At 31.3% G+C, this 26,112-nt stretch overlaps 4 protein-coding genes across 6 annotated transcripts; 3 read left to right on the forward strand and 1 right to left on the reverse strand.

Annotated features, from left to right (window-relative positions):
• Positions 1-92: 92 nt before the first annotated feature.
• fand (Pre-mRNA-splicing factor SYF1 fand) lies at positions 93-13,371 on the forward strand. 2 transcript variants are annotated; one of them, XM_011066236.2, is made up of 15 exons: positions 93-464; positions 3,198-3,349; positions 3,433-3,754; positions 3,907-4,206; positions 6,473-6,614; positions 6,697-6,848; positions 6,932-7,152; positions 7,719-7,881; positions 8,407-8,520; positions 9,326-9,488; positions 9,580-9,689; positions 9,905-10,108; positions 10,199-10,421; positions 10,513-10,659; positions 12,429-13,371. In XM_011066236.2, the coding sequence occupies exons 1-15, from the start codon at positions 384-386 to the stop codon at positions 12,503-12,505; spliced, it is 2,571 nt and encodes an 856-aa protein (XP_011064538.1). In that variant the 5' UTR covers positions 93-383; the 3' UTR covers positions 12,506-13,371. The 2 variants fall into 2 exon arrangements, with proteins under 2 accessions (XP_011064538.1, XP_011064540.1); XM_011066238.2 differs by having other exon boundaries at positions 94-464; positions 3,201-3,349.
• A 1,922-nt stretch (positions 13,372-15,293) lies between these two features.
• On the forward strand, positions 15,294-17,235 carry mRpL4 (mitochondrial ribosomal protein L4). The gene is made up of 3 exons (XM_011066240.2): positions 15,294-16,037; positions 16,107-16,515; positions 16,944-17,235. Exons 1-3 carry the CDS (start codon positions 15,732-15,734, stop codon positions 17,087-17,089), a joined length of 861 nt encoding a protein of 286 aa, XP_011064542.1. The 5' UTR covers positions 15,294-15,731; the 3' UTR covers positions 17,090-17,235.
• Positions 17,069-19,048, reverse strand: LOC105152140 (hypothetical protein). Its single transcript, XM_011066241.2, has 4 exons — positions 18,575-19,048; positions 17,726-18,367; positions 17,456-17,643; positions 17,069-17,371 (listed from the first exon to the last, which is right to left on the reverse strand). Exons 1-4 carry the CDS (start codon positions 18,672-18,674, stop codon positions 17,324-17,326), a joined length of 978 nt encoding a protein of 325 aa, XP_011064543.1. The 5' UTR covers positions 18,675-19,048; the 3' UTR covers positions 17,069-17,323.
• Positions 19,049-20,950: 1,902 nt separating this feature from the next.
• LOC105152143 (hypothetical protein) lies at positions 20,951-25,558 on the forward strand. Of its 2 annotated transcripts, XM_087403867.1 has the most exons (4): positions 20,952-21,363; positions 21,499-21,521; positions 21,601-21,706; positions 21,807-25,558. In XM_087403867.1, exon 4 carries the CDS (start codon positions 21,807-21,809, stop codon positions 25,317-25,319), a length of 3,513 nt encoding a protein of 1,170 aa, XP_087259993.1. In that variant the 5' UTR covers positions 20,952-21,363; positions 21,499-21,521; positions 21,601-21,706; the 3' UTR covers positions 25,320-25,558. The 2 variants fall into 2 exon arrangements, with proteins under 2 accessions (XP_011064546.2, XP_087259993.1); XM_011066244.2 differs by having other exon boundaries at positions 20,951-21,521.
• Positions 25,559-26,112: the final 554 nt, after the last annotated feature.

A 26,112-nucleotide genomic window follows, 5' to 3' on the forward strand; every position in this document is an offset into this window, starting at 1 on the left:
GAGACACTCGGGTGATGTTTCCGAACGCAGCCTATATTATCCCTTCCACCAAACATACAGCCAAGCATACGGCACAACAGCGTCAGCAGCTGCTGTGAGCTATGTCTTAAATCAAACAATCTCAACATTTAAAACTCCCCAACCGGGCTCGCTTTCACGATCCCTTTGGGAACTTTTGTTTCGCGTATGGAGCTTATGCTCTCCTCTTAACTCGATCGACTATTCTATGCTACTTGCGAGTGAGTGAGTTGTGAGTCTCGCCGCCTCCGTCGGCCATTTTCTGGCCGTATCGATTCAGCTTGTAGTCGGGAGTTGGGGCCACTTTACCAAGATAATAATAATAATAATGCTGTGAACTGTGAGCTGCTGATGGTGCTAATTGTATGTGGCTTTGCTGTGTTAACAATAAGATATTCTTAAGAATGTTGGAACGTAAAGATAATGAAGGAAATGTATATGCCTTTGTGAGTGTATTTTGTATAATTTATAAAAGCGTTGTATATATCACAGTCATAGCACAAAATTTAATAAATTTATACATTTACTGGTAATTATTTAAAATACGTGTCTTATCATCTCCGATTTTGATGAAATTGGGCTCATTCGATGCATTTTTGCACGAAACGAAAGAAACTGGAAAAAATATTGGGTCGGTCCCTCGAACTAAAATATTAAGCACCAAAATTGATGACTATTTAGGTTAAAGAATTTGTCGTATCGACAAAATGTAGGGAAGGACGAAGTCAAGCACAAAATCTCTGCTTTAAAAACACAAAAATTATATAAGAAAATAATTTGAAAATAATTTTTGTCTTTAGAATAGAGATTTTGTGTTGTGTGTGATTTTGTCGTTTTATTTCATTGATATGATAAATTTTCCGAGTAATTGTTAACTTTAATACTTAATATCTCGTTCGCAGAGCCGATGACCCAACGTTTTTTTTTCTTTTATAGTTTTTCGTTTTATACAAAAATGCGAATGAGCCTAATTTCATCGAAATCGGATGTGAGGCTCATATTTTAAATTACTCACTAATTCAGGTCATTATTCCGTTAAAGCCTATTCTACAATGTGTTCTCTTTGTTTTCTGTTTCTTGCCTTTTGCCTCTTGCTTTTTCTGCAACCATCGATAATTGTATTTCTTGCTACGTGTTTCTTCCGAAGTTCGTTAATCTTTTTCTCGGGCGACATAAAACAAAAAACTGAATAAGAAGTAAAATGACAAGATAAAAAATAGCAAAAAGCAAGAAACAGAAAGTAAAAAACACATTGTAGAATAATCATTAGCACGTTAGTTAAAAAATCGATGAAATTATACTTCGATTCGTTTTTTTGTTCGAAACGAATCTGGCAGAAGAAAGCATTGCTCTACCCCTTGAACGGAAATGTTAATTGTAAAAGAGTTTGCCACTGTTGAGATTACGAAATCTGTCACATCGACATAAGGCCTATTCTTTTTAGCTGAACTTTTGCACAGTTCATCTCCTTCTGGAGAGAAAAGGAAGAAAGATGAAAAAATTCAGCTAAAAAACAGGTCTATGGGCGAATCCTTCCCCTATCTATCATAATAATAATTTTTAATTGAGGAAAAACATTAAGAAATTAGAAATATATTTTTTATTTCTACATTAGACTACACTAATGCCCATATTCATAGTCAGGCCTTTTATTTGAAGCTTCCTTATCTTCAGATACTCTACGAATTATTTCATTGGCTACTGAACATCTAAAGATAAATTTAAGGAAGCCTTAAGTACAAAGTACTCTAGTCTGATTATGAATATGGGCAATAGACTCTCGCTTTCGTCAAATATCAAATACAGGGTGTCCCGAATTTCGCAAAAAAAGGCAAAAAGGTAAAGGTAGTTTTCATTTTTGTACTTTCTTATTACTTATTCACGTTGTATTTATTCACTTGCTTAAGATATTGTTCAAAATGTTGGCCTCTTGCAGCAATGCAAGCATTGTATCTAGTACAGACAGTTCGTGTTACAGCCAAACACTGATCTGGCGATATTTGGTGCACTGCAGCCTCGATTCGATTCCTCAATTGTTCTCTTGAGTTGACAGACATTGTCCATGACGATGGATAGGATCTGGAGGAGTAGTACCTATCCATCATCGTGGATAATGTCTGTCAAGCTCGAGTAGTTCTGCCTACTATCTAATGAGCTGGACATCTATCGAGTTGAAACCACATTTCAATTCGTTGCTGCAGGTGGATGTCTTCTAAATAATCAAAGAAATCACGTGGAATAGTATCTTGGCCACTCCGACCTGATTTGACACCACTGAACTTCTTTGTGGGGAGTTCTGAAGCAGAAAGTTTATTCGTTGCCAGTCAACTATCCGTACTAGATGCAATGCTTGCATTGTTGCAAGAGATAAACTTTTTGAACAACATCTACATTAAACAAGTGAATAAATATAACGTGAATAAGTAATGAGAAAGTACAAAACTATGTTTTGTCTTTTTTTGCGATTTTTTTCCAAAATGAAGCAAATTTTCCAAATTCACGAAAATAGATTTTTTTGCTTTATCATAAAGTTTAGAGACATATTTTTCTCTTATCCGATCAGACTGTAATTTTACAGATTTTTTTTTCTTGAATTGGAACCGTTTTGAGGGCTGCCGCAAAAAAATTCGAAAAAAAATTTTTATCAAGAGTAAATAGGAGCCATCTTAATATATACATATGTACATATTTAATATACAAGATGTATCAAAAGTCTGGAAACGATCGAATATTTCAAAAAAACAAAGCATTTTTGAGAAAAATGTTTTCAACAAAAATTATAGGATTTAAAAAGGTCATTCACTGATCTCATTCGTTTGAGTGGTGTCGCTAAGATCAGGTCATGATCAAATCGATTTTTTTAATGAAACACCCTATTTTTTATACCAGAATAGCTGGCTCAAGAACTTTTCAAAACATTATAATAAAGTTATTTTTTATTAAGTACTTTTTTAATTATAAGGCTTGATAGAAAGTTTCCACTCAAGGTAAAACGGATGTGATTAGTGTTATTAGAATAGATCTTTTTAAACCTTACAACTTTTGTTGAAACATTTTTCTCAAAAATGCTTTGCTTTCGAAATATTCGATCATTTCCAGACTTTTGATACACCCTGTATAATATATATTTATATGATTGATGAAATGTCGATGTATAATATTATAATTATAATTTTAAGCAGAATGAGGAGGATTTACCATACGAAGAAGAAATTTTACGAAATCCATATTCAGTCAAACATTGGCAACGATATATTGATCATCTTAAAAGTACAAACAGTAAGAACTTAAATGTGGTATATGAACGAGCATTAAAAGAACTTCCGGGCAGGTAGAATAATTTTTTTATATATTTTTACAACCACCTATATACATTATATCAGATTTAAAATATTATGTGTTATATTGATGTAGTTACAAGCTATGGTATAATTATCTTCGACAACGTGTGAGTCAACTAAAAGGTCGATGTATAATAGATCCATTGTACGAAGATGTTAATAATGCATTTGAACGAGCTTTAGTATTTATGCATAAAATGCCACGTATATGGATGGATTATTGTACCCTAATGACTGAAGAATGTTATATAACACGAACGCGTCAAGTGTTTGATCGGTCTTTGAGAGCGCTTCCTATTACGCAGCATCATCGTATATGGCCATTATATATTCATTTCTTAAAGAAACATAATGTATATGAGACTGCTGTTAGAGTCTTTAGAAGATACTTAAAGGTATATAATAATAATATACATAGTATTTGTACATACTATTTTTATGTTGTACATTATATTTTTAATCGATATAAAATAGATCTTGGTCTAAGGAAAGAGAATTTGTTTCTGGCTTATGCATATTTTTTATCATACATATTTCATATACACAGCTAGCACCAGAAGATACAGAAGAATATATTGAATATTTAATATCGATTGAAAGACTCGATGAGGCTGCTGTGAAACTTGCACAGATCGTCAACCAAGACGATTTTGTATCAAAGCACGGAAAGTCTAATCATCAACTATGGAATGAATTATGCGATTTAATATCAAAAAATCCTTCCAAGATAAAGTCTTTGAATGTAGATGCTATTATTAGAGGCGGTTTAAGACGTTATACAGATCAATTGGGACCTTTATGGAATTCATTAGCAGATTATTATGTACGAAGTGGCCTCTTTGAAAGGGTATGTGCATATTATATATGTATATATATACAGGGTGGGCCATCTATTGGTACGTTTTTGAATTTCGTCGTATGGCAACACCGAACGAGCTACAGACCCGAAATTTTGACAGTTTATTAGTCATACCGTCCGCGGCACGAAACAACATGTTTTCTCTTGAAGAGCGTTTTGAAATTTTAAAAACTTATTTTCAAAGTCAGTGCTGTGTCGCCGAAACTGTACGAATTTTGAAAAGAAATATGGGTCGTGATAGAGCACCCACCGAAGGAGCTATACGCAAATTGGTCAGGAAAGTTCGTGAGAAAGGGATGTTAGTGGATGACATTATATTACGACTGTTTTGAGTGAAATTGGCGCCGAGGTAGTCCAAAATGTCATTAATAATTGGGGTGACCGAATGGCATACTGTAAGGCCAGTAGAGGGAGCCACATGAACGAAATCGTTTTTCATTCTTGACGCGGATACTTTTAGCTTCACAACAAAAAAAAAATTAATAAAAAATATCAATGTATGCTCATTTGATCGCATTTTTAAAAACGTACCAATAGATGGCCCACCCTGTAGTGTGTGTGTGTGCGTGTGCATGTGCGTGCGTGCTTCGAATTGACTGAGTAGCATAAACAATTTTTTACAAGATTAAAGTAGACAAAATTAGGAGATGCAGTAAACTTTATACTAAAGTTAAAAAAGTAAGTTTTTATCTTTTTTTTCGATTTTATTATAAAGTCCACTGTATCATCTCAATTTTGCGGCTACTTTAATTTTATAAAAGAATTTTTTATTTCGTTCAATCAATTCGGAGATTTTTATACAACTGTAACGTCGTCTAATTTCGTTACTCTAGCATCCCTTAAATCGCTGCATTCAGCAGAATGTTTTGCAACTGTTGAAAATTTTCTTTGCACTGATTGGATTATACTTTTAGATCTAGTAGAAAGGTCTTATCTCAGCAGACTTAATTTGTTATTAGTCTAGATTACATGACGGGACTTCGCCATTATGCGTAATGAATCACTTTTCTAATTCCACCATAGGTCACGCTAACATTGTTATTTATGCCACTTAAGGGGATTCTAAAACCATCTGTCTTACCAACGAAATCAAATAGATAATTTTTGTATAACAATTACTTTTATTCTCTTTTTACAGATTTGAAAATTCTTTTCCAGGATTAAAGTACAATATATGCATTAATACGTGTCTGTGTGGTGGAGTTTATGTCGAGAACGACAAAAAATTTCGAAATAAAGATCTTATTTTCTTCACCAAATTTCTTAGTCCAATATGGCGCTCTAGAATTGTCAAGTCGTAACAAAGTTTGCTTCATATAAAAGTTGTACAATCTGTACTTACGAAATAGTAATCCATAGATTATATATAGTACCCGGTAAAAAATTTTTCATATATGAATATACAATATATAGATATGTATGAACGTACATAAACATGAATAAATATTCATAAATATATGTATATAATTATGTATATAAAATATATTTAATGTTCATACATATTTATGCATCCTTCTTTCTTTTGTAAAATTGTTTTTTAGTGTACTAAAAGAAAAATAATAATGAGAAAAGATTAAAAGTAGTGAAAAGAATAATTTTCGCATTTTCTTTTGTAGAAAAAATCAAGTTTGGAGAAATATAAAAAAAATTGCTCTTAATTATTTTTTATGTTTTCTTGCTATTATTATTATTTTTAGTACACTAAAAAATAATTTTACAAATAAAAGAAGAATGTATGAACATATATAGACATAATATTTTGTATATATAATAATAATATACTATATGTATGTTTATGAATATTTATGTATGTTTGTACATATTTATATGGGGTATTCCATCAACCTCAATAAGTTTCGTCAAAATTTGGAATGTTTTTTAAAATTGATGTTTCACGTGGAATGCTCCATATATGACGTATATTTATGCATGAAAAATTTTTTATTGGGTAGTTTGCGCGAAAAAATGCGGAATTCGTAGAATGGGACATCTAATTAAATCGTTATACGAAAATTTATGTGTATGTATGCATGAGTATTGAGGTAATAGTATGTAGTGATGTGTCAATGACACATAAATCATTTATGTGTAAGTCCTACTTACACTACGACTAATCGTCTATAGGATCCCCCTAAGGCCTTGTACTTTTGTTTATATTTTTGGGAATATTTTTTAAGAAAATGCACATTTTTCGAAAAATTAACCTGATATAGTTGCTCTATCCTATTATATGTATATAAATGATCTTATTTAGGCGAGGGATATTTATGAAGAAGCTATACAGACAGTTACTACTGTCAGAGATTTTACACAAGTTTTCGACGCTTATGCACAATTTGAAGAACTTAGTCTTAAGAAACTCATAGAAGAAGCAGCAAGAAATCCTACTGAAGAAGGTAGTATATGTTAACTTAAACTATAATAAATAGTATTATATTATTGCTTTAATTATTCTAATTAGATCTCTTCTTGCAATAGATGACATAAAGTTAGAATTGAGACTGGCGCGATTGGAACATCTCATGGAAAGGAGACTATTGTTACTTAATTCTGTGTTGTTACGACAAAATCCACACAATGTAGCAGAATGGCATAAAAGAGTAAAACTTTATGAAGGGCAACCACATGAGGTAAAAAGATACAGAAATTTCATAAATGAACGAATATCTGTTGTAAAATGAATTCTATCATTAATCGATGTGTTTTTCTGTAGATAATTAATACATATACAGAAGCAGTTCAGACAGTGCAACCACAATTAGCAGTTGGTAAACTATACACATTGTGGGTTGCGTTTGGCAAATTTTATGAGGAAAATGGACAAATAGAAGATGCTAGAGTAGTATTTGAAAAAGCAACTTATGTACCATATACCAAAGTAGATGACCTTGCTTCAGTATGGTGCGAATGGGCGGAAATGGAAATTAGACATGGGTAAGATTGCTTTATTCTTCTCCATTTCTTATCACATCACATCACATTCGTTTTTTTATATGTATACAAATGTTGTTTGTATATATTAAAATTATTTGTATACATTATTTGTATACATTTTAAAGTATTTTTTTAAATTCGATAAGAAATATACTTTAGTTTAAATATTTTATTTAAACTCAAGTAATATTTTTCTTATCGGATTTTAGAAAATAATATCCTCGATGTGAGTGCATGCGTGCATGAAGATGTTTTATAAAGATCATCTGTGAATGAACGTGCATTCATGTGATTTAGTAATAAAAACATCTCAATATTATGTATTATTTGTTGTTTTTTTGCTTCTCCTTTCGTTATCTCATCGCATATATCATCGGGTGACACTAAGCTCTCTTCTCACCGAATAGCATAGATATATACTAATTTGCGGATCTTTAATTTATTTTTTATAATTTCGCAAAACAGTGAAGGATTTTTCCATTCTTAGTTTAATCCGCTTTGCCTACAAAATGTTGCATAGCAATTATTCTGACACCCTGTATATATATATATATATTGTTGTACAGAAACTGCAAAGAAGCTTTAAAACTCATGCATCGTGCCACTACAATGCCAGCTAGAAAAGTAGCATATCATGATGAAACGGAAACGGTACAGATGAGACTATACAAATCTTTAAAAGTATGGTCCATGTATGCAGATTTGGAAGAAAGTTTCGGTACATTTAAGGTATGTTATTCATTTACATTATTTAGTTTGTATGTCACTTTTTTTGTTTACACTCAGTCCTAAAAAAAGTTATACTAAAAATTTAGGAAAAATTCGTCAAATTTTAAATGACTATAACGTGATACATAATGTAAAAATATATTTAAAAATGTAAAATAAAGCTTCAAATATCAACTTTAAGAATATCTGTATGCTCGATTGTTTTACATTTTTTAATATATTTTTATCTTTAATATTCTTGAGGCTTCCACGGATGCTTTCTATATAAAAATTATGCGTTTCGCGAGTTTCCTCCGTGTCCAGGTTCATTCTTGGAATGCCAACATTTTGAACCTTGCAGTCCACTTCATCAGGGCGAGGAATAGTCTAATATCCGTGAAACGCATAATCTTTATATTTTTATCTTTATTATTCACCAAGTTATAGTGATTTGAGATTTGATAAATTCTTCTAAATTTTTTTTGATATATCGCTTTTTTAGGGACTAAATGTATATTATAAAATCAGTATATTTAATTGTTATAGACTTGTAAAGCAGTATATGACAAAATAATCGATTTGAAAATCGCAACTCCTCAAATTATCATCAATTATGGACTGTTTTTGGAAGAAAATAATTACTTTGAGGAAGCATTTAGGGTATGTTGAATTGACATTCTAGAAACGAGCGTTGTAAATTTTCAATTCACTTTGAAATTAAATTCGGGATCTGCACAAATTAATTATACTTAACAAGTATATATTAATATATAGTATGTCCCATAATTCACCCAACAACGCTCGTGGGCAAATAGAGCGGACTAAACTGAACCGAAAAGTCCTCTACCATTTTGCAATTTTCGCAATAGTTAGTTTCGCAAGATATTAATTATTAAAAATTGCCAAATATTGGTCTTGAATAATTTTTTATTCAAATACCAACTTTACAGAAAAACTGTGTAAGAGACAAAAATCATCAATCAAAGCTGCAAGAGACAAAAATCATTTATTTTCTTCTCAGAAAGTTCTGAGAATTTTTTCAGAATTTTTTAATACCGTATTGTCTTATGTTGGTAAAAAAAAAAGAAAATGCAGTACTAAAAAGTTGATAGCAAATTCTGAAAAAATTTTTAAAATTTTTTATGAGAAGAAAATAAATTTTTGTCTCTTGCAGCTTTTCCATAAAGTTGATAGTAAACTGAATCGGAAAATCCTTTCTTTTTACAAAAAAATTATTAAAAACCAATATTCGGCGATTTTTAGTAATTAATATCTTGTTAACTATTGCGAAAATTGCAAAATGATAGAGAACTTTTCGACTCAGTTTAGTCCGCTTTATGAGCATACAAAATATTGGCGGTCATTCTAGAACATCCTGTACACACATACATGCACGCATGCACGTACTTGATAGTTAAGAGCATTTTGTGATATTTATTTTATATATATATATATATATATATAGGCATATGAAAAAGGTATTGCACTATTTAAGTGGCCTAATGTTTATGACATTTGGAATACGTACCTCACAAAATTTTTAAAACGTTACGGTGGTACAAAATTAGAACGTACAAGAGATCTGTTTGAACAATGTTTAGAATATTGTCCACCAAAGTATGCCAAAGGTATACAACATTTACATATTATCTTATCAATTTATCATTTGTAATAAGATAATAAATAATTTTTATTTATTACAGTTTATATTTGTTGTAGCTTTATATTTGTTGTATGCAAAGCTAGAAGAAGAACATGGTTTAGCAAGACATGCCATGTCTGTATATGAACGTGCGACGAATGCTGTTCTCCCAGAAGAAAGATTTGACGTAATGTTATTTTATCGATACATTTTTTTCCTTGCTATTCATACTTATACAGCTTATAATATGTATCCGAAAAAATTTATATTTGTTATATATTTGTATATGTATATATTTTTTCAATTAAAATGTGAAATTTTTTCCAATTTAAAACTTTATAATATTGTTAAGATATCTAGATATTAACTACAGAATTAAAAAATTAATTTCTTAATTCGCAGATGTTCAATATATATATTAAGAAAGCTGCCGATATATATGGTGTACCAAAAACTCGGCAAATATATGAAAAGGCTATAGAAGTCTTGAATGATGACAATACAAGAGAAATATGTTTACGATTTGCAGAAATGGAAACCAAATTAGGAGAAGTAGATAGAGCAAGAGCAATATATGCACATTGTAGCCAAATATGTGATCCAAGGGTATGATATTTCATATAATGTTCATAATAATAATATATTCGAGCAGCGTTATATTATTCATTTTGAACGCATTAAATTGAAACAATGTAGGTCACGTCCAATTTTTGGCAAATTTGGAAAGAATTTGAAGTCAGACATGGAAATGAGGATACAATGCGTGAAATGCTTCGAATCAAACGTAGCGTGCAAGCTATGTATAATACTCAAGTAAACATGATGTCCGCACAAATGTTGAATAATGCATCCAATCAAATATCAGATGTTACGTTGGATGCTATGCGTTTATTAGATAGTAAAATTACATCAAATGCAGGTAATAGAGATTTTATGCACATACATACTCATCCCCTTTCGTCTCTTCATTTTATAAATTTTAAACAATTTTAAACACTCTTGAATTGCAGACAATGCTGCTGATGTCAAAGGAGTTATCAAATTTGTACGTGGTGTAACAGAAAAAGATGGGAAATCAGAATCTCATGTGAATAATCCAGATGAGATTAATATTGACATAGATGACGAAAATGATAATGATGTAGAAATAGAAGAAGGTATTACAATATATTTACAAACAGCTTCAAAATTAAGTTATTTTATAAGTATACAGGGTTGGCCATATTCGACGGAAAGATGTTTTTTTTTCAATCATGGGAAAGAGATGTTAGATCGAGTAACGACGTTTCCCATGATTGAAAAAAAAAAACATCTTTCCGTCGAATATGGCCAACCCTGTATATAAGCTATCCTTTATGTTTTTCTCAACATCGTTTGAATTAAATCTATTTTCACTTTATTATATTTTCACAAATTTTTCTTAGATAAGACAATTATGTGCTGCAACTTTTGATTTATATTAGATATTCTTATAATCAAGATAGTCACGATATGATCCTAATTAATAATCTATTTAAATTTAACTTCAAAGAATGAAAAATAAGATTGTGTTATTTTCGTAATTTATTCATTTGTATATTTAAAACTTAATTACACTAGTCAACAAAATTCAATCTTTTTCGGCCTCAAAGTAAGCAAAGTTGTTTCTGGTAGATTTTGATGCGTTTATTGTGAATGGTCTCGAAAATATCGCATGTCAAGTTTTTGAGGTATTCTAACTTAATGGTGCAAAAAAGAGGTATTTTGCCATTTTCAATGACCTATAAAATGTCTAACAATTTTTTTTAGTATCTAGACGGATGTCGCATTAAAGTGTTATTCTTATACCCTTGCGCACATTTTATTCCTCACATCGAAACTTATGTGTAAAATAGTCGATCGGAAGGAGTCATTTGGAATTATAGTTTTTTTTTTCCCCCAGAAATAGTTGGCCAAACTCTAAGAGTATATCCACTCATTGTAAAGATGAAAAAAAGTCGTATAAACATACAATAAGTTCGGAAACGCTTCCTTTCCAAGTTATAAACATTTTTTTATTTTATACTTATACCTATATTTTATTTTATACTTATATCTATATTTTCATTATTTCCTTCCGCATCGACTGAATGGAATAAACAATTCTTTTACAAAATTAAAATAGACGCAAAATTAGGAGGTGATGCAGGATTTTATACTAAAATCGGAAAAAAGTTATACTTGTTTTCTATATATAAAGTCCTGTGCATCACTTCCTAATGTTGTGTTTATTTTGATCCTATAAAAGGATTTTTGATTCCATTCAGTCAATTCAAAGATTTTTCAAACCATATAATTTTTGTATAATAATTACTTTTTTCCTCTTTTACTGATTCAAAAATCCTTTTTTAGGATTAAAAGTTATTGTTATACGAAAATTTATGTGTATGTGTGGCATGTATGAGTGAGATATTGATGTAGTGATGTGTCAAACAGATAGATCGTCTATGTGTGAGTGCTATTTACAATATGACTATCGTCTTTAAGATCCCTTAAGACTAAATTGGTATCGATTAGTGTTATCTGTCGATTATGGCTCCGTTCTGATATTCACTGCCAGTACCGAAAGTTTACAATATATGTCAAAGTATTGTATCATACACTATAGATTTCTAGCACTGACAGTGAATATTGGAATACAACCTAACATTAAACAAAAATAATATTAGTATATCAATTTTTATGAAATTAGTTCCAAATTAATCTAACATTTTATTAAAATTTAATATAGAGATATAAAAAATATTGGGTCATCTAAAAAGTATCCGCGGTACTTTGTCACTAGATATATGACCATCAACACACATCTAGTGATAAAAAACCGCGGATACTTTTTAGATGACCCAATATATTACAAACTGAGATATAAGTCTAATAAACTTTTTACTAATATTTTATTAATTTTCAGATGTACCGATTGAGAAACAGACTATACCATCACAAGTATTTGGTAGTTTAAAAGCAATCCAAACTGAAGAGGATTGAGATTTTAATAAGATAGCATTATGGTTGAATAATATCATGTAGCAACTATATTGCTATACAGGGTGTTTTTTTAAATAGAAGACACTAATCACATAGCACTATTCCTGATTAGAAATTGAGTCGGAAAATCCTTTACCATTTTGCAATTTTCGCAATGATTGATGAAATATTAATTTCTAAAGATTACCGAATCGCATAATGCTATTCCTGATAAAAAAATTGAGGCAATTCTTTGCAGTAAATTTGTGTTATTAAGGCAATGAATTTGTGTTTGTGAAGCAGAGAATTTGTGTAATTAATGCAGAATGTATACATGGCGCTGTATTGATTCGAGATAGCAGATATCTTTAACCTTTAAAGTCTCGAGCTTTAACATTTAATAATTCGATTCATTAGGCCAATCGCCGTTTTTTTTGCCATTTCTTCGTTTTAAGTGAAAACTCATCGAATGAGTACATTTTTTATTAAGATTCAAAGGGGGGGGGGGAGCATCCGTATTCTAAATAATTACCAAAATTGACTTAAAAAATGAAACTTTTCTACCATTTTACAACTTTCGTAATAGTTAATGGTTGGGCAGCCGGATACGCGCTTCGAATTTGATAATTTTTGGAAATTAATATTTTATCAATCATTGTGAAAATTGCAAAATTACAAAGGACTTTTCTATTCAATTTTTCAGGAATAACACTACATGATTAGTGTTCGCTATTTAAAAAACACCCTATATAGCAACTGCAATTAACTAATAATTATAATCTTGTCATATTGTTTTGATTGTAAAATATATTTTTTCATTCTTCTAAATATTTATAAAATATTATACAGAATTTATCAATTTTTAAATATATTCATAAATAAAACAAGATTGTATAATTGTATATATTACACATTTCAATCACATTTCAATATACATATATAATGCCAGTATTAAAAATTTACGCATTCACAAAAAAACGTACTATGGTAAATTCGCTCACACTACACTACACTCATGGTGGGAGGGATAATATGAGATTTGTTTTCTGTTCCTAAAATGGCGATGATTCCTTAAAATTCAACGTTTTTTGTTCCAGTGCTACAGAACTCAGTGCACGAGTTCTTTGTACTGGCTGCACTAGGTTTAGAGTCAGTGCAAGCAGTACAAGTAATGCACCTAGCGTGCACTAGTGGTGTGATTTTTATTCTTGTACTAGACATTCACATGTAAGCGTCAAGCAGCGGAAACAGCAACCAATTAATGAGGCGATTTTTACAGTGGCGTAATACATATTTTTTACAATACTGCCCGTATCGTCCAGCTGATTGGCTTTTGCTTGACGCTTGCATATAAATGCACCTTTACTCTAACGCGTTAAAGTCAGAACTTGTAATAATAGAAGAGGAATACGGACGTCGAGCTGTGAGCAAGACTAAAGGATAGAATATCTTTCTATCATCTTCTACTCTTTTATTGGCACATGCAGAAAGAAGAAAAATTATTGATTTATGAAGAAAATTATTGCATCTTTTTTGGAGCATGTCAGATTATGCGACGCGAACAAACTTCTATTTTTGCTCCGCATCGTTCTCATGTGTGTGACTACCAACAATGAACCGCAAAACACGGGGCGGAATTCATAGTCCGTTTTTATTTTAAAACCGTCTTAAATGTAATGTTTTAGATGTTAATACAGGCCTCGGATTGACTTACGATATTTTGATAGATTGACTTAAGATTATACAATTATATTATACAGTCTTAAATGTAAGAATCGACTATGAATACCGACCTGTTTCACGTCATAAAGTTGGTACTGAATCTTTTCTTACACGAGAAAAAGCTTTAATAGCATATCGACCCGAGCGGATTTATAGCAACTTAGATTGGATTAATGACGTTGTATGCTCTCCTATTGGTAAAATATGTAACGTCAATCAATAGTAGAATATTATCCAATCTAAATGGGAGCAAATCTCTTTCGGGTCGAAAAACACTATAGAATTTTAGGGTTAAGACCGAAGCATAAACCAAGCATGACTCTAGTTGGAGTCCCTAGAAAAACAAAGTTTGGGCTCCTATTCTAGAAAAGTCTTGTATACGAAAAACGGGGGGAAATATTGGGTCATCTAAAAAGTATCCGCGGTTTTTTGTCACTAGATGTGTGTTGATGGTCATATATCTAGTGACAAAGTATCGCGGATACTTTTTAGATGACCCAATAGTATGCGTTACATATACCATAGCATTTCTCTAGTTTTTGATATGTGATTTCAAGAATAAAATCCTTGGTCATGCCCTCAAAATGTCAAATAAAAGTAGTGAGGCTATATTCTTAGTGTTTGCATTTTACACATTCGTACTTAAAAATTAGTTTCACAACGAGGGTGAATCAGGACGGATGAGTTTGTCTTGTCTTGAGTGTTGCATTATCTCCAATTTTTGTTAAGCCCTGTCGGGTTTTTTTTCTATACAGCACAGAAATTGCATTATTACATTACATTATTGTTATAAAATCTCTGCAACATTGCTGCAACATGTAACAGTGTGCTGCAACTTTTGTGCAACTTTGTACTGTAGGGATTGTTTTGATTTCACATTTCGTTTCTATTACTCTTCCACCGGCGCCTTTCTTTTAAAGATGTGCGTAGAATACATTCGGAACTGGTCGTATTGTTGTTTGAAATTATGTTTTCATTTGAAATTTTATATTTTTATTAAACAGATTGTATTTCTTCATAACTATATTATTTCTTTATAATTATAACATTTTCTTATGATTATAATGTGAAATATACATCAGTAAAGAATGTTTCGCATTATTTCATGTCTACAAGTTTTTCAATAAATGCGCCATTTCCTTACATTGTACAATAATTCGTGCTGCTAATGAGGGCAAGCTAACATTAGCCAGACTCTGTTTTTTAAGGTCTCTAGTTTCTATCCAGCGCATGTTTTCATCGTTTCATCTTCATGTTCGATCTCCTTCTTTTTACTCCGTGACTATGGCTCGTGACAGATTTCGTAACCTCAATAGTGACAGATTTGGACAAACTTATTAATATTTTGTTTCGCGAAGCAGAATACTGTGTTTTCTTACCATATTTTTTCGTATCATACAAAAACACGTCAAATAGATATATTTTTATCAGATAAAATTCATGGTGAATCTCGTATTCTAAATAATTACAAAGGGGCAGGAGAGTTTTAGTGGAGGAATAAAAAAAACATCTTTTTCTCGACAAAATGTCGATGCTACTTCGAAGGATCGTTAGCAAGTTACAAAGAGCTACGTGTCCTCCGTTGAGATATTGCACGACTGTAGAAAATGAAGTAAAAATTGAAGATATCGTTCCAATTATATCTGAGATACAATACGACGATGAAAACAATTTCTATCAAAAGCCTCGACAAGTATGGCTAGAGAATTTAAATACCATAGAGGAGAAGAAATTAGGTTTGGTTACTTTACACCCACACATCTATGCTGCTGCACCTCGTATTGATATTATTCATCAGAATATAAGATGGCAGAGAATGTACCGCTGGGTCGTAAGTATATTGTGTAATTATATTTGTGTCAAGTGTTCGATATTTATATCGATATATATTTGTTTACAGTCTTATGCGCATACAAAAACACGTGCTGAAGTCCGAGGTGGTGGTAGAAAGCCTTGGCCACAGAAAGGAACAGGACGAGCTCGCCATGGGAGTATACGTTCACCATTGTGGAGAGGTGGTGGAGTAGCGCATGGTCCTCGGTCTCCAACGCCACACTTTTACATGTTGCCATTTTATACCCGTATAGCAGGTCTTACGGCAACATTATCTGTGAAACTCGCTCAAGATGATCTACATATAGTCGATGAATTGGAAATTCCAACATCAGAACCTTCCTATGTAGAGCAGTTAATCGAGGAAAGAAATTGGGGACCATCTATTCTTCTTGTAGATAGCTATGATATTATGCCTACAAATATTACGCTAGCTACTGACAAAATTAAGCATGTCAATATAATGCCTGTTTATGGTAAGTGTGAATTTATGCAACATACATAAATTCCATACATAAATTGTATGAATTCTGATATCTAAGCAAACCTAATAATACAAATCACAGCCACATAAAAATTCGTAAATTAAGTTAAATATGCTTGAGCAATGAATTTAGGGGGTTGGTGTAAATATGTATAAATCATTTAAATATTCTAAACTTTCATCTTTATATGTAATTATATCTTATGATTTCAATGAAAACGAGTTTACTCCCAAAGTTACTCCCATTTTAAGATGCTTTTGGACTTATTCGAGTTCAATGTCCAAATTAATCGGAATGAAATGATCTTATAATTAGTAAAGAAAATGCTTATTATCGTCTTCTTTAATGATTCCTAATAAATAACAACATTAATATGTGTCATATACTGAAGTCTTACATCTATTTTTTTATGTATATAGGTTTGAACGTGTATAGCATGTTGAAACACAATACTCTGGTACTTACGGAAAAAGCAGCTAGACTAATAGAAGAAAAATTGCTTTATCATTTACATAGGGCGGATAATAATCAATTATTACGTACATTTAAACTTAATCAACAATGAGAAACGATTTTTAATGAAATTAGAAACTTATGCATATATATTATTGGTGTATTATTAGTTATATATACAGATTGCATTGCTTGTGTATGTACATATTTTAAGTATTATTTTACAAATTAAATCATTAAAAAAATATTAAAATAAAACAGTTTAATTATTGTCATATTATTTAAAAAAAATCAATTTTCTATAGGTGTATATTCCTTCTCTTAAGACAATTTGTTATCACATCTGTTACTTTCTCTTTAATATCGGTGTGTATGTCGACTTTTTTGAAAGTGGCTAAAATTAAATAATATATATTTTACAGGAAAAATTTCAGCATATACTTTCATAACTGACATTGTGACAATTTATGAATCTTACCATAGGATGTGGATCTGTACCAAGCATCTTTTCTCGTACAGCCCATCTTACTTTTGAATGCTTTGCTTCTCCAGGAAAAGATATCCGCTTCCATTCCTGTTGATACTTTTGATAAAGAGCAACAGGGTCACACTTCTTGTTGATGATATTTTTTTGTATCTCCGATTGTAATCTCCATGGTCGAATAACTGTATACAAATAGCTCGAATACAAAAATGGAAAATCCTTAAAGATTTTAACAAAATTATATATAAATTTTACACAACTTACATGATTTAGGTCCAAAATTAACAGATGATTTTGCAGATAAGGCACTTTGTGTGCGAATGTTTCCAGTCGGATCTGATGTAACACTCTTTGATTCCAATTGGCTTATATAATTTGATAAAACCGGCGCGCTCGATGGATGTATCGAAGTCATTGGTTTCATCTGTTCATCTATTTTTAAATTTTGCTTACATCTTTCTGCCAAATGATTATTTTTTGTTAAACATTTAGAAATTTGTTTAGTTTCACTTTTTGAGCTTTTAATAACTGGATAAGATTTAGTATTAGAATAATTTTGTTCACAATAAATCCTATTAGATTCAGCTACTTCAATAGCATCTTGCTTGTTGCGTTTTGTTTGTGATAATTTCTCATCTGATTTTATCACGTTTGCTTTGAAGCATCTTTGTTTTTGTACATCTTCCTCCTTAGAAATACATCTTATTCGAACTTTTACCACTGACTCATCATCAAGCGAATTTGAAGATTCAGAAGGAATGATATTGCTCAAGGAATAATCTGCTGCGTCATGATGTCTATAAGCTTTCCTGAGCAGAGTCTGTTGTTTGTTAATTATTTTCGTTTTAATCTCTTCTTTTTGTTGCTGCCTTTCGCGTTCTCTTACTTTTCTGTATATCTTCAAATCTAAAAAGAAAAATGTAGCAAAATCTCAACTGTTTTATAACAGAGTAAATACATATCGATTTTATAGAAAAATAACAATAGAAAGAAAAAATAATATAAACAAATGTGTATCTATCAATAATATGGCAATAACATTATTATTATTATTATTGTAGAATAAAAATAAAACGGAAAGAAATAAAATGAAAAATCAAGTGTTGCATTTACCTTTCATAAAAGCTTTTAGTTGAATCGCAGTGATGCCGACGAATCCTAACGAATTCAAAAGAACGAGAACTTCTCGCGGATCATCTTTAATCTCTGACATAATCGTATTAAATTGAGAGAGAAATTTGAAAGATGATACGACACTTCTCACTTTTTAAATAAGAGAAACGTTAATATTACCATCAGAGAGAAACCTAAGCCCGGATCCTCATACAGACAACAGCGTTTTGACACAGAGCGCTGGTTGGTGAAAAGCCAGTTGTGAGGATAAAATTTATCCCCATCATCCGTTTTTCACCAATCTGGGAAATTATAAAAGTGAGCGAATTTACTAGAATACTGATTATTTCATTGGTCAACACCTGAATAAATTTGGTCACTTTTGTAATTTTCACCTTGTTTGAAGATACAGAATCGATTCCCAACGCTCTGACACCGAACGCTGAGAGTCGATTGACTAAATTAGAAAAGTCGACATATTAAGTCGCATTTATGTAAAACGCATACGTGACGTTTGTCGCGACAGCCAATCAGAAATAGTCGATAGTACCATTGACGCTTCTGATTCGTTGTCTCGACAAGCGTTGCGTGTGCGTTTTGCGTGTTGCGATTTATGTTATAGTCTTATCATGTCATTGTAGAATAGGCTTCAGTATGATGCCTACTCATGTAACGGAATAGCGTAACACGGAATAAGAGCAGAACTAATTACAAGCGTACCACACCAATTGTAATTGATGCAGAACACTTGCGATTGGTTCCGCTCTCGTTTCGTGATATGGCCGCAGCATTGCATAACGTATATTGGGTCATCTAAAAAGTATCTGCGGTTTTTTGTCACTAGATGTGTGTTGATGGTCATATATCTAGTGACAAAGTACCACGGATACTTTTTAGATGACCCAATAAAACATGAAGCAAAAAAATTAACCAATCAAAATTCTTTATTTTATGGAAAGGAAGGAAATAAAGGATTTCGATTGGTTCATTTTTTTATGTATTATGTGTTATGCGTTATACAAGAGTCTGTGCCCCATCTTAAGCACGGATTCTTGCATAACATATAAGAAATTTAACTAATCTGAGTTCTTTATTTTATGGAAAGAAAAGAAACGAAGGATGTTGATTGATATATTTGCTTATGTATTGGGTCATCTAAAAAGTATCCGCGGTACTTTGTCACTAGATATATGACCATCAACACACATCTAGTGACAAAAAACCGCGGATACTTTTTAGATGACCCAATATTATGTCCATTCTACAATAAGTCATTAGTTACAATATATTGGATCATCTAAAAAGTATCCACGGTTTTTTGTCACTAGATGTGTGTTGATGGTCATATATCTAGTGACAAAGTACCGCGGATACTTTTTAAATGACCCAATAAATCAGTAGTTAGAAGTTGGAAATTGACGACTGTAATTGCTCAATTCCCAGCTTCTACTTCTAATTTATGATTAATGGCTTATTGTAGAATGCGTGTTAAGATTTAAACAATAATTTAACACAATAGGCACAGACAATAGGCACAGGCAATAGGGAATAACGAGCCGTCCAATCAGAGTTCTGGGATATAATATCGAACTTACACACACAGAGTAACATAGTGCTTTCTGCTTTAAGTCCATGGACATACAAAAACATAAGGCCATAAGACGTAATCAGTAAGGAAATCGTAAGATTCGATTTATGTATAGAATTTACATTCCTCATCATCATGCCAATAGCGATATGCGGCGCGATTCGTTGGCATGGGGAATGTAAATTCTGTATATAAGACATCCAACATTCAATGCGTGAAATAATAGATAAATATTCACAAAATATTGAAGGATGAGTTTACTAACCTCGTTCCACAGCAGTCGACAGGAGTCGATGTTGAGTGAATTGATAGTAAATTCAATATGCAGTTAGTATGAATTACTCCAGCCAATCAGAGAAATATCTCGATCACGTGACACTCTGCGAATCTCTGTATACTATAGAGTCTCTACTATTGGCCTTACAGTTTCTATCGTAATTGAGTAATTCGCTTACTGATTACGTCTTCCCATGAAGCGTATTTGCCACGTAACCAGTCAATAATCAATGAAACCACAACAGCAGATCGCTTCTGATTGATTATAAGCCTGTTCTTTTTAGTTTATCATTTTTCCTTTTTTCTCCACGTTGGAGAGAAAAAGAGAAAAAAATGAACCGTGCAAGAAGTTCAGCTAAAAAGAACAGTAGAAGGATTCTCTGATCGTCTTATCGATAATTGTCGCTATCGTCAATTAACAAGCCAATGGCAGAACAATCCTGGAAGAAAGAATGGTACTCATTGGCTATCGTTAATTAATGATAACGACAATTATCGATAAAACGTTTAGAAAATCTCGCCTATATATTTGGGCGTTAGAAGGGTGCGTTCCACTTTGGCGTTACAAATGAAGCGTTTGATTGACCAATCAAAAATCGGAAGAAAGAATTTTACTAATTGACCAATTAAAAATGCTTTGAAGCATTTGTAGCATCAAGTGGACCGTTGCCTAATAAAAGTAAATTTTCATTAGCTGCTCTAACCGGCTGTTTGAGCGACAAAAAGGATCATGTAATCAAAATGGACGTTTGATCAATTCTGACCCAGGTGAGTCTTTTTGTCGTTGAAACAGCCGGTTTGAATAGCTCGTGAAAATGTACCTTAAAAGAGATAAGCAAAGATGCTGAGTGCAAAAAGTGTAGACTGCAAGCAACACAAACAAACCTATGAGATTCAAAAGAATCTGATCTGACGTCCCTGCTTCGTGAGTAGTTCTCATATGTCGAGTTATATTTATGAATTTGTTTATAAATTATATAATACTTGACGCGGTGACGTAAAATAACTAATGGAAAATTGCATAGTGAATGAAAGCATTAATAATGATTTTCTTTCGCAGTCTTATTTGGAAGGTATTGAAAGGTAAATTTATTTGTATCTGTATCTATCTATACATCCTTTATAATTATTTCTCATGAATATATTGTTGATTCATACAAAGAATTACCGGAACGAAAGGCAGTATCTTTAATTTTCAAATACCGGAAAAACTTTTGGAAGTTCGAAAGAAAACTTGGGACAATTTGTTGAATAAATATTCCAAGGAGGTATACTTTGTTTTTTTTATTAAATACATTTAAAAATTCTTGTACTTACCATGATACTTACTGTTTGGCATGTTGCAAATAATTAATATTTTATTTTCAGATGTCTGATGATATAGAGCTAAATGTTGATACTTTAGAACCTGTAGAAGATGAAGAAAACAAAGTAGTTAGCGAGGGAGAGTATAGTTGTGGACAGAGAATACCTATGCGTAAACCAGCAACTTTCGTACAGTATTGGATAAATACTGGTAATCCACCCTATAAGACTCTTCTAGATGAGAACGAATTATCCGAAGCTGGCTCGTCTCTAAGCGAAAAAGAAATTGCATCTTTATCAGTATCTCCGGTCACAAATACAGATAAGAGTACAAAATGCAAAAATGACTCGTCTTGCAGTTCTGTAGATACTGCGGCTTACATTCTATCAAATGCAAATATAACAAAGAAAGCAGATACTATAGCTATTATAAAAGGTGCAAAATGTGTCGAGGTTAAATCCCTAAAGGAAGTTGCTGTTAAAGATATAGGAGTTTCATCCAATAATAAGATTAAATATATGGAAATCACTCCCAGAATCGATCGTGTGATAACGCACAAAGACAACGATAATGACAATGTTAATGTTGATATTTTGGATACCGAACCGTATCCAATGTCAACAGAATGTATGGCAGCAGACATATGTGGTAAGGTGGCTGCTAGCACCTTAATATCTTCTAATGCAATACAATCTAATGTGTATTCACAAAATTTATCTTGTGAAGAAACAGATAAAACAGATGAATCTAATATCAGTCAAAGAAATTCAAATATACAGACTATAGATAAGAATATTGCATCCATTTTTCGACGATTTGATAAAACGTCGAAACGACTGATCGTAAACGATAAAAATAATGATGTGTCAGATTTAGGTCAAAATAAAGTATTAGACATGGATTTTCACAAGAAGCAAGTGTCAGAAAATGTGCATGAAATTATTGCAAGAAACACAAGTTTGACAACTCTCCATCGTAAGAAATTATATACAGGTAGGGATTCCCCTGTAGACTTAATACTAACCGAAACACATGGTGCAAATAGATTATCTGGAGCAAAACAAAGTTTACATCCTGCTTTAGATCTTGATAGTACAATTAAAGGAGAACCATTTTTAACTCATAAAGGCAAAAGTAAACATTCACTTTCTGCTAAAACGAATCTCGGTTCTAAGAAGATCAAAGGAAAAGGAAGAAGAGAACTCAATTGTATTTCCAATGAAATTATTACAGAGATTAGTAACAAGGATAGAAATGACAACAAGATTCAAGATACTACCATTGACAGTTCTTTCAAGAATTTATCAGACTTTCATGATAATTCGAATAAACAAGATGACATTACATTTCGGGAATACAATGACATCAATATTTCTGTGAGAAATGAAGACTTTAGCAAACAAAATGTAGCATCTCTTAATTTAAAGCCAGTTGTACTTTTAGAGCGGATTCAGTCTTTTAATCGTTATAAACTCGGCGAAAATACTCATATCGCACAAAAAGAAGATGTATGCAACAGGAATTTAAATAAATCCAAAAAGTTACATTCTTGCAAGATTAAAAATCTGGAATCAGAAACAATAGACAGCGACGAAAGTACTATTCTTATTTATCAATGTAATACAAATTCATCGCAATGTGTTTCGTCTTTGAGTGATTGCTCTCTCGATTTGAGACTGGACGTTGAAGACAACTTTTCTGTTTCGAATGCAGAAAAGAAAGATGACAAATTATCAAATTTGAAAAATACAGATGTGAGTCACAATAAGGAGTTACATGTGGAAGGATTGCTATCAAAGAAAAATTATTCAAATGCAGCGATGGAATCGAATATTTTGAATAAAACTAATGCCATTTGGCAAAATGTGTCATCAAATAAATCTAAAACATATTCCTATTTATATGGAAGAAACGACATGAATAACGTAAAACTGCGAGAAATTAAAATTGTATTGGAACGATTGCCATTATCAGTAAAAAATTGTACAAGTACAATAACGGAAATGCAAATCTTCAATAGAAATAATGCTGCTATTTGGGAAAAAGGAACATTAAATAAATCTGAAACGCATTTTTCTAATCTATATGGAACAACTGAGAAAGATAATGTAAAATTTCAAGAAATCAGAGTTTTATTGGAACGATTACCTGCGAATATATGCCTTAAGGAAAACAGCAATGTTACAAATATAAATATTTTTCCTAATAAAAAAATTTCGCAGAATACAGGATTGCAAACTAACCGTAAACGAGAATCTAAAATTAGGAAAATTTCTAAAAGTTTGGCTTGTAAAAATGAAGTAGCTATTCCATCAGATCATGATAATTATTCATCGAAGATGAATATCAAATCCAAGAAAGATAACGATAAAATAAATGGTACATACGATATTGTCGCACAGCGTGGAAGCCAAATTTTTGATAAAGTAGAGTCAGAGTTTACATTTCAGCATAAAACATTTCAATATAAAAATTGTAATAAAGCAAGTCAAGATGACCGTGGTAAATATTCAATTTTAACATTTACATCGTCAGATGAAGATGATTTTGTTCGATCGATACAACATCCCAGAAAAAGATCAAAAATGTCAGCTAATGATATATTAGGCGAACCAAATATCGCCGAAAAAGATTTGTATGATCAGACCAAGTTGGTTATTAGAGATAAAGACAAATATAGTTATAGTAGAAATTTAAGTACGGTAATTCGTTCGTCGGAAAAGACTGTACAAAGAGACAGTGGCTTGATAAAAAAGAAAAAAGAACATAGTAACAATACGCAGACGAGAACTACTTCCTTAGAGTTACTTAAAAATGAAGAATTTGTATTTTCCTCAAGTGAAGGTGATAATGGTAATGTTGCTGATAATTCAAATAAAGCTAAGAAAAAAATTTTGTTCTTTAATAGTAAGGAAAATATGAGTAATAACAGTCTAAGGCATTCAAATGAAACGATAAAAAAAAATGGGATAGATTATAAGGATAATACCCACGTTATAATCTTCCAAACAAAAACATTTGACACAAACTCTTCAGATTCTGAAGAAAGCAATAGTTATACTTCATCTACTCGTAAAGTGTTAATGAGTTCTACTCACAATAGATTACGATATCATGATAGTATCAATTCAGAAGAAATCTTTAATGATTCTCTTGCGAAGAAGTACAGTAAAAGACATTTAGGCTCATTAAATTCTTCTCTTGAAAAGCACAGTCGAACGCACAATGGAAGAATTAAATTTAAATCAATCAACAAAGAAGTCAAAACAAATAAACAATTAGCTAATAAAGAATCTAATAGCGATATTAAGTTGAGAATCAGTGATACGAGGAAAGATGCATCTTTCTCTTCTCTTATAAACAATAGACCAGTCACATCTGTGCAAAAAACAACATTATCAAATACTTTGGGAATACTCGAGGAAATTAATCTATTGAAAAATAAAGAGATCTCGGAAAAATCTAAAAATTCAGTGGCTATTCAGCAGGATATCATTACATCTACGGTAAGAAAAATGTTAACATTTCAAACGAAAAGTTATTACGATTCTTCTGATTCAAGCGAAACTATGTAACTTTTAAAAAATACGTTGTAAAATTCGCGCGATATACTTATATTAAATATATAAATGAGAATGTATAAATGTATAGATGTGTATAGAAGAAATGTTAAATTTAAAAAAATGACTAAGACGATATAACATGTGTGTATGAAGAATTAGTAAACCCATATTTCTAATATAAAATAAGCTCAATGTACTAATGAATGTAGCGTAATTTTATATTAAAACGAATATGGTGTATTGTCTAGAAAGAGATAGGAGCAATACCTATCCCCGTAACAATACATATTCACTCTTTCCTTTTTCCGCTTTCTCTCCTTTTTCAATCTTTCTTTATAAGAGTACTTTAAACTTCAATATTGAAAATATTTTCTTTTTTTAAATGAGGCGATATATATATATATATATATATATATATATATATATATATATATAATTTTAATAAGTCAATATCCAGAATTACAAATTTTGGACAGCATTGATCTAATTAAACATAAATATCCGGTTTATAAAAAAAGGAGATGTTTTAAATAAAGGGGTATATACTAAACTTAAACGTTAAGATAAACTTCATTACACATTTGAAAAAAACAATATTTTTTTTATCTAATAAGATGAAGAATAGAGATAATACATGTTCTAATAATCTAGATAAAGATAAGATAAAACCATTTTTTCATCTAGATAATTATGTAGATAATTTTATACAGATAGTGGTAAACACTGATTAACATTGACATAAAAATGTCGCATGTTTAAGTTTCCGATAAAAAAAGGTTATATATAATCAAATATGAATATATAA

Source organism: Acromyrmex echinatior, chromosome 3 (genome assembly GCF_024713525.1).
Source record: "Acromyrmex echinatior isolate Ae372 chromosome 3, ASM2471352v2, whole genome shotgun sequence".
Taxonomy (NCBI): Eukaryota; Metazoa; Arthropoda; class Insecta; order Hymenoptera; family Formicidae; genus Acromyrmex; species Acromyrmex echinatior.

Coding starts and splice junctions, on each gene's coding strand:
- LOC105152140 (XM_011066241.2), bottom strand. CDS start 18,674: ATGTCAGAGATTAAAGATGATCCGCGAGAAGTTCTCGTTCTTTTGAAT. Junction 18,368..18,574: donor ACTAAAAGCTTTTATGAAAG/GTAAATGCAACA, acceptor TTTTCTTTTTAG/ATTTGAAGATATACAGAAAA. Junction 17,644..17,725: donor TAATTTTGGACCTAAATCAT/GTAAGTTGTGTA, acceptor ATTTGTATACAG/TTATTCGACCATGGAGATTA.
- mRpL4 (XM_011066240.2), top strand. CDS start 15,732: ATGTCGATGCTACTTCGAAGGATCGTTAGCAAGTTACAAAGAGCTACG. Junction 16,038..16,106: donor AGAGAATGTACCGCTGGGTC/GTAAGTATATTG, acceptor ATTTGTTTACAG/TCTTATGCGCATACAAAAAC. Junction 16,516..16,943: donor CAATATAATGCCTGTTTATG/GTAAGTGTGAAT, acceptor TTATGTATATAG/GTTTGAACGTGTATAGCATG.
- fand (XM_011066236.2), top strand. CDS start 384: ATGTGGCTTTGCTGTGTTAACAATAAGATATTCTTAAGAATGTTGGAA. Junction 3,755..3,906: donor TCTTTAGAAGATACTTAAAG/GTATATAATAAT, acceptor TCATATACACAG/CTAGCACCAGAAGATACAGA. Junction 9,690..9,904: donor TCCCAGAAGAAAGATTTGAC/GTAATGTTATTT, acceptor CTTAATTCGCAG/ATGTTCAATATATATATTAA.
- LOC105152143 (XM_011066244.2), top strand. CDS start 21,448: ATGGAAAATTGCATAGTGAATGAAAGCATTAATAATGATTTTCTTTCG. Junction 21,522..21,600: donor TATTTGGAAGGTATTGAAAG/GTAAATTTATTT, acceptor ATTCATACAAAG/AATTACCGGAACGAAAGGCA. Junction 21,707..21,806: donor TGAATAAATATTCCAAGGAG/GTATACTTTGTT, acceptor TTTTATTTTCAG/ATGTCTGATGATATAGAGCT.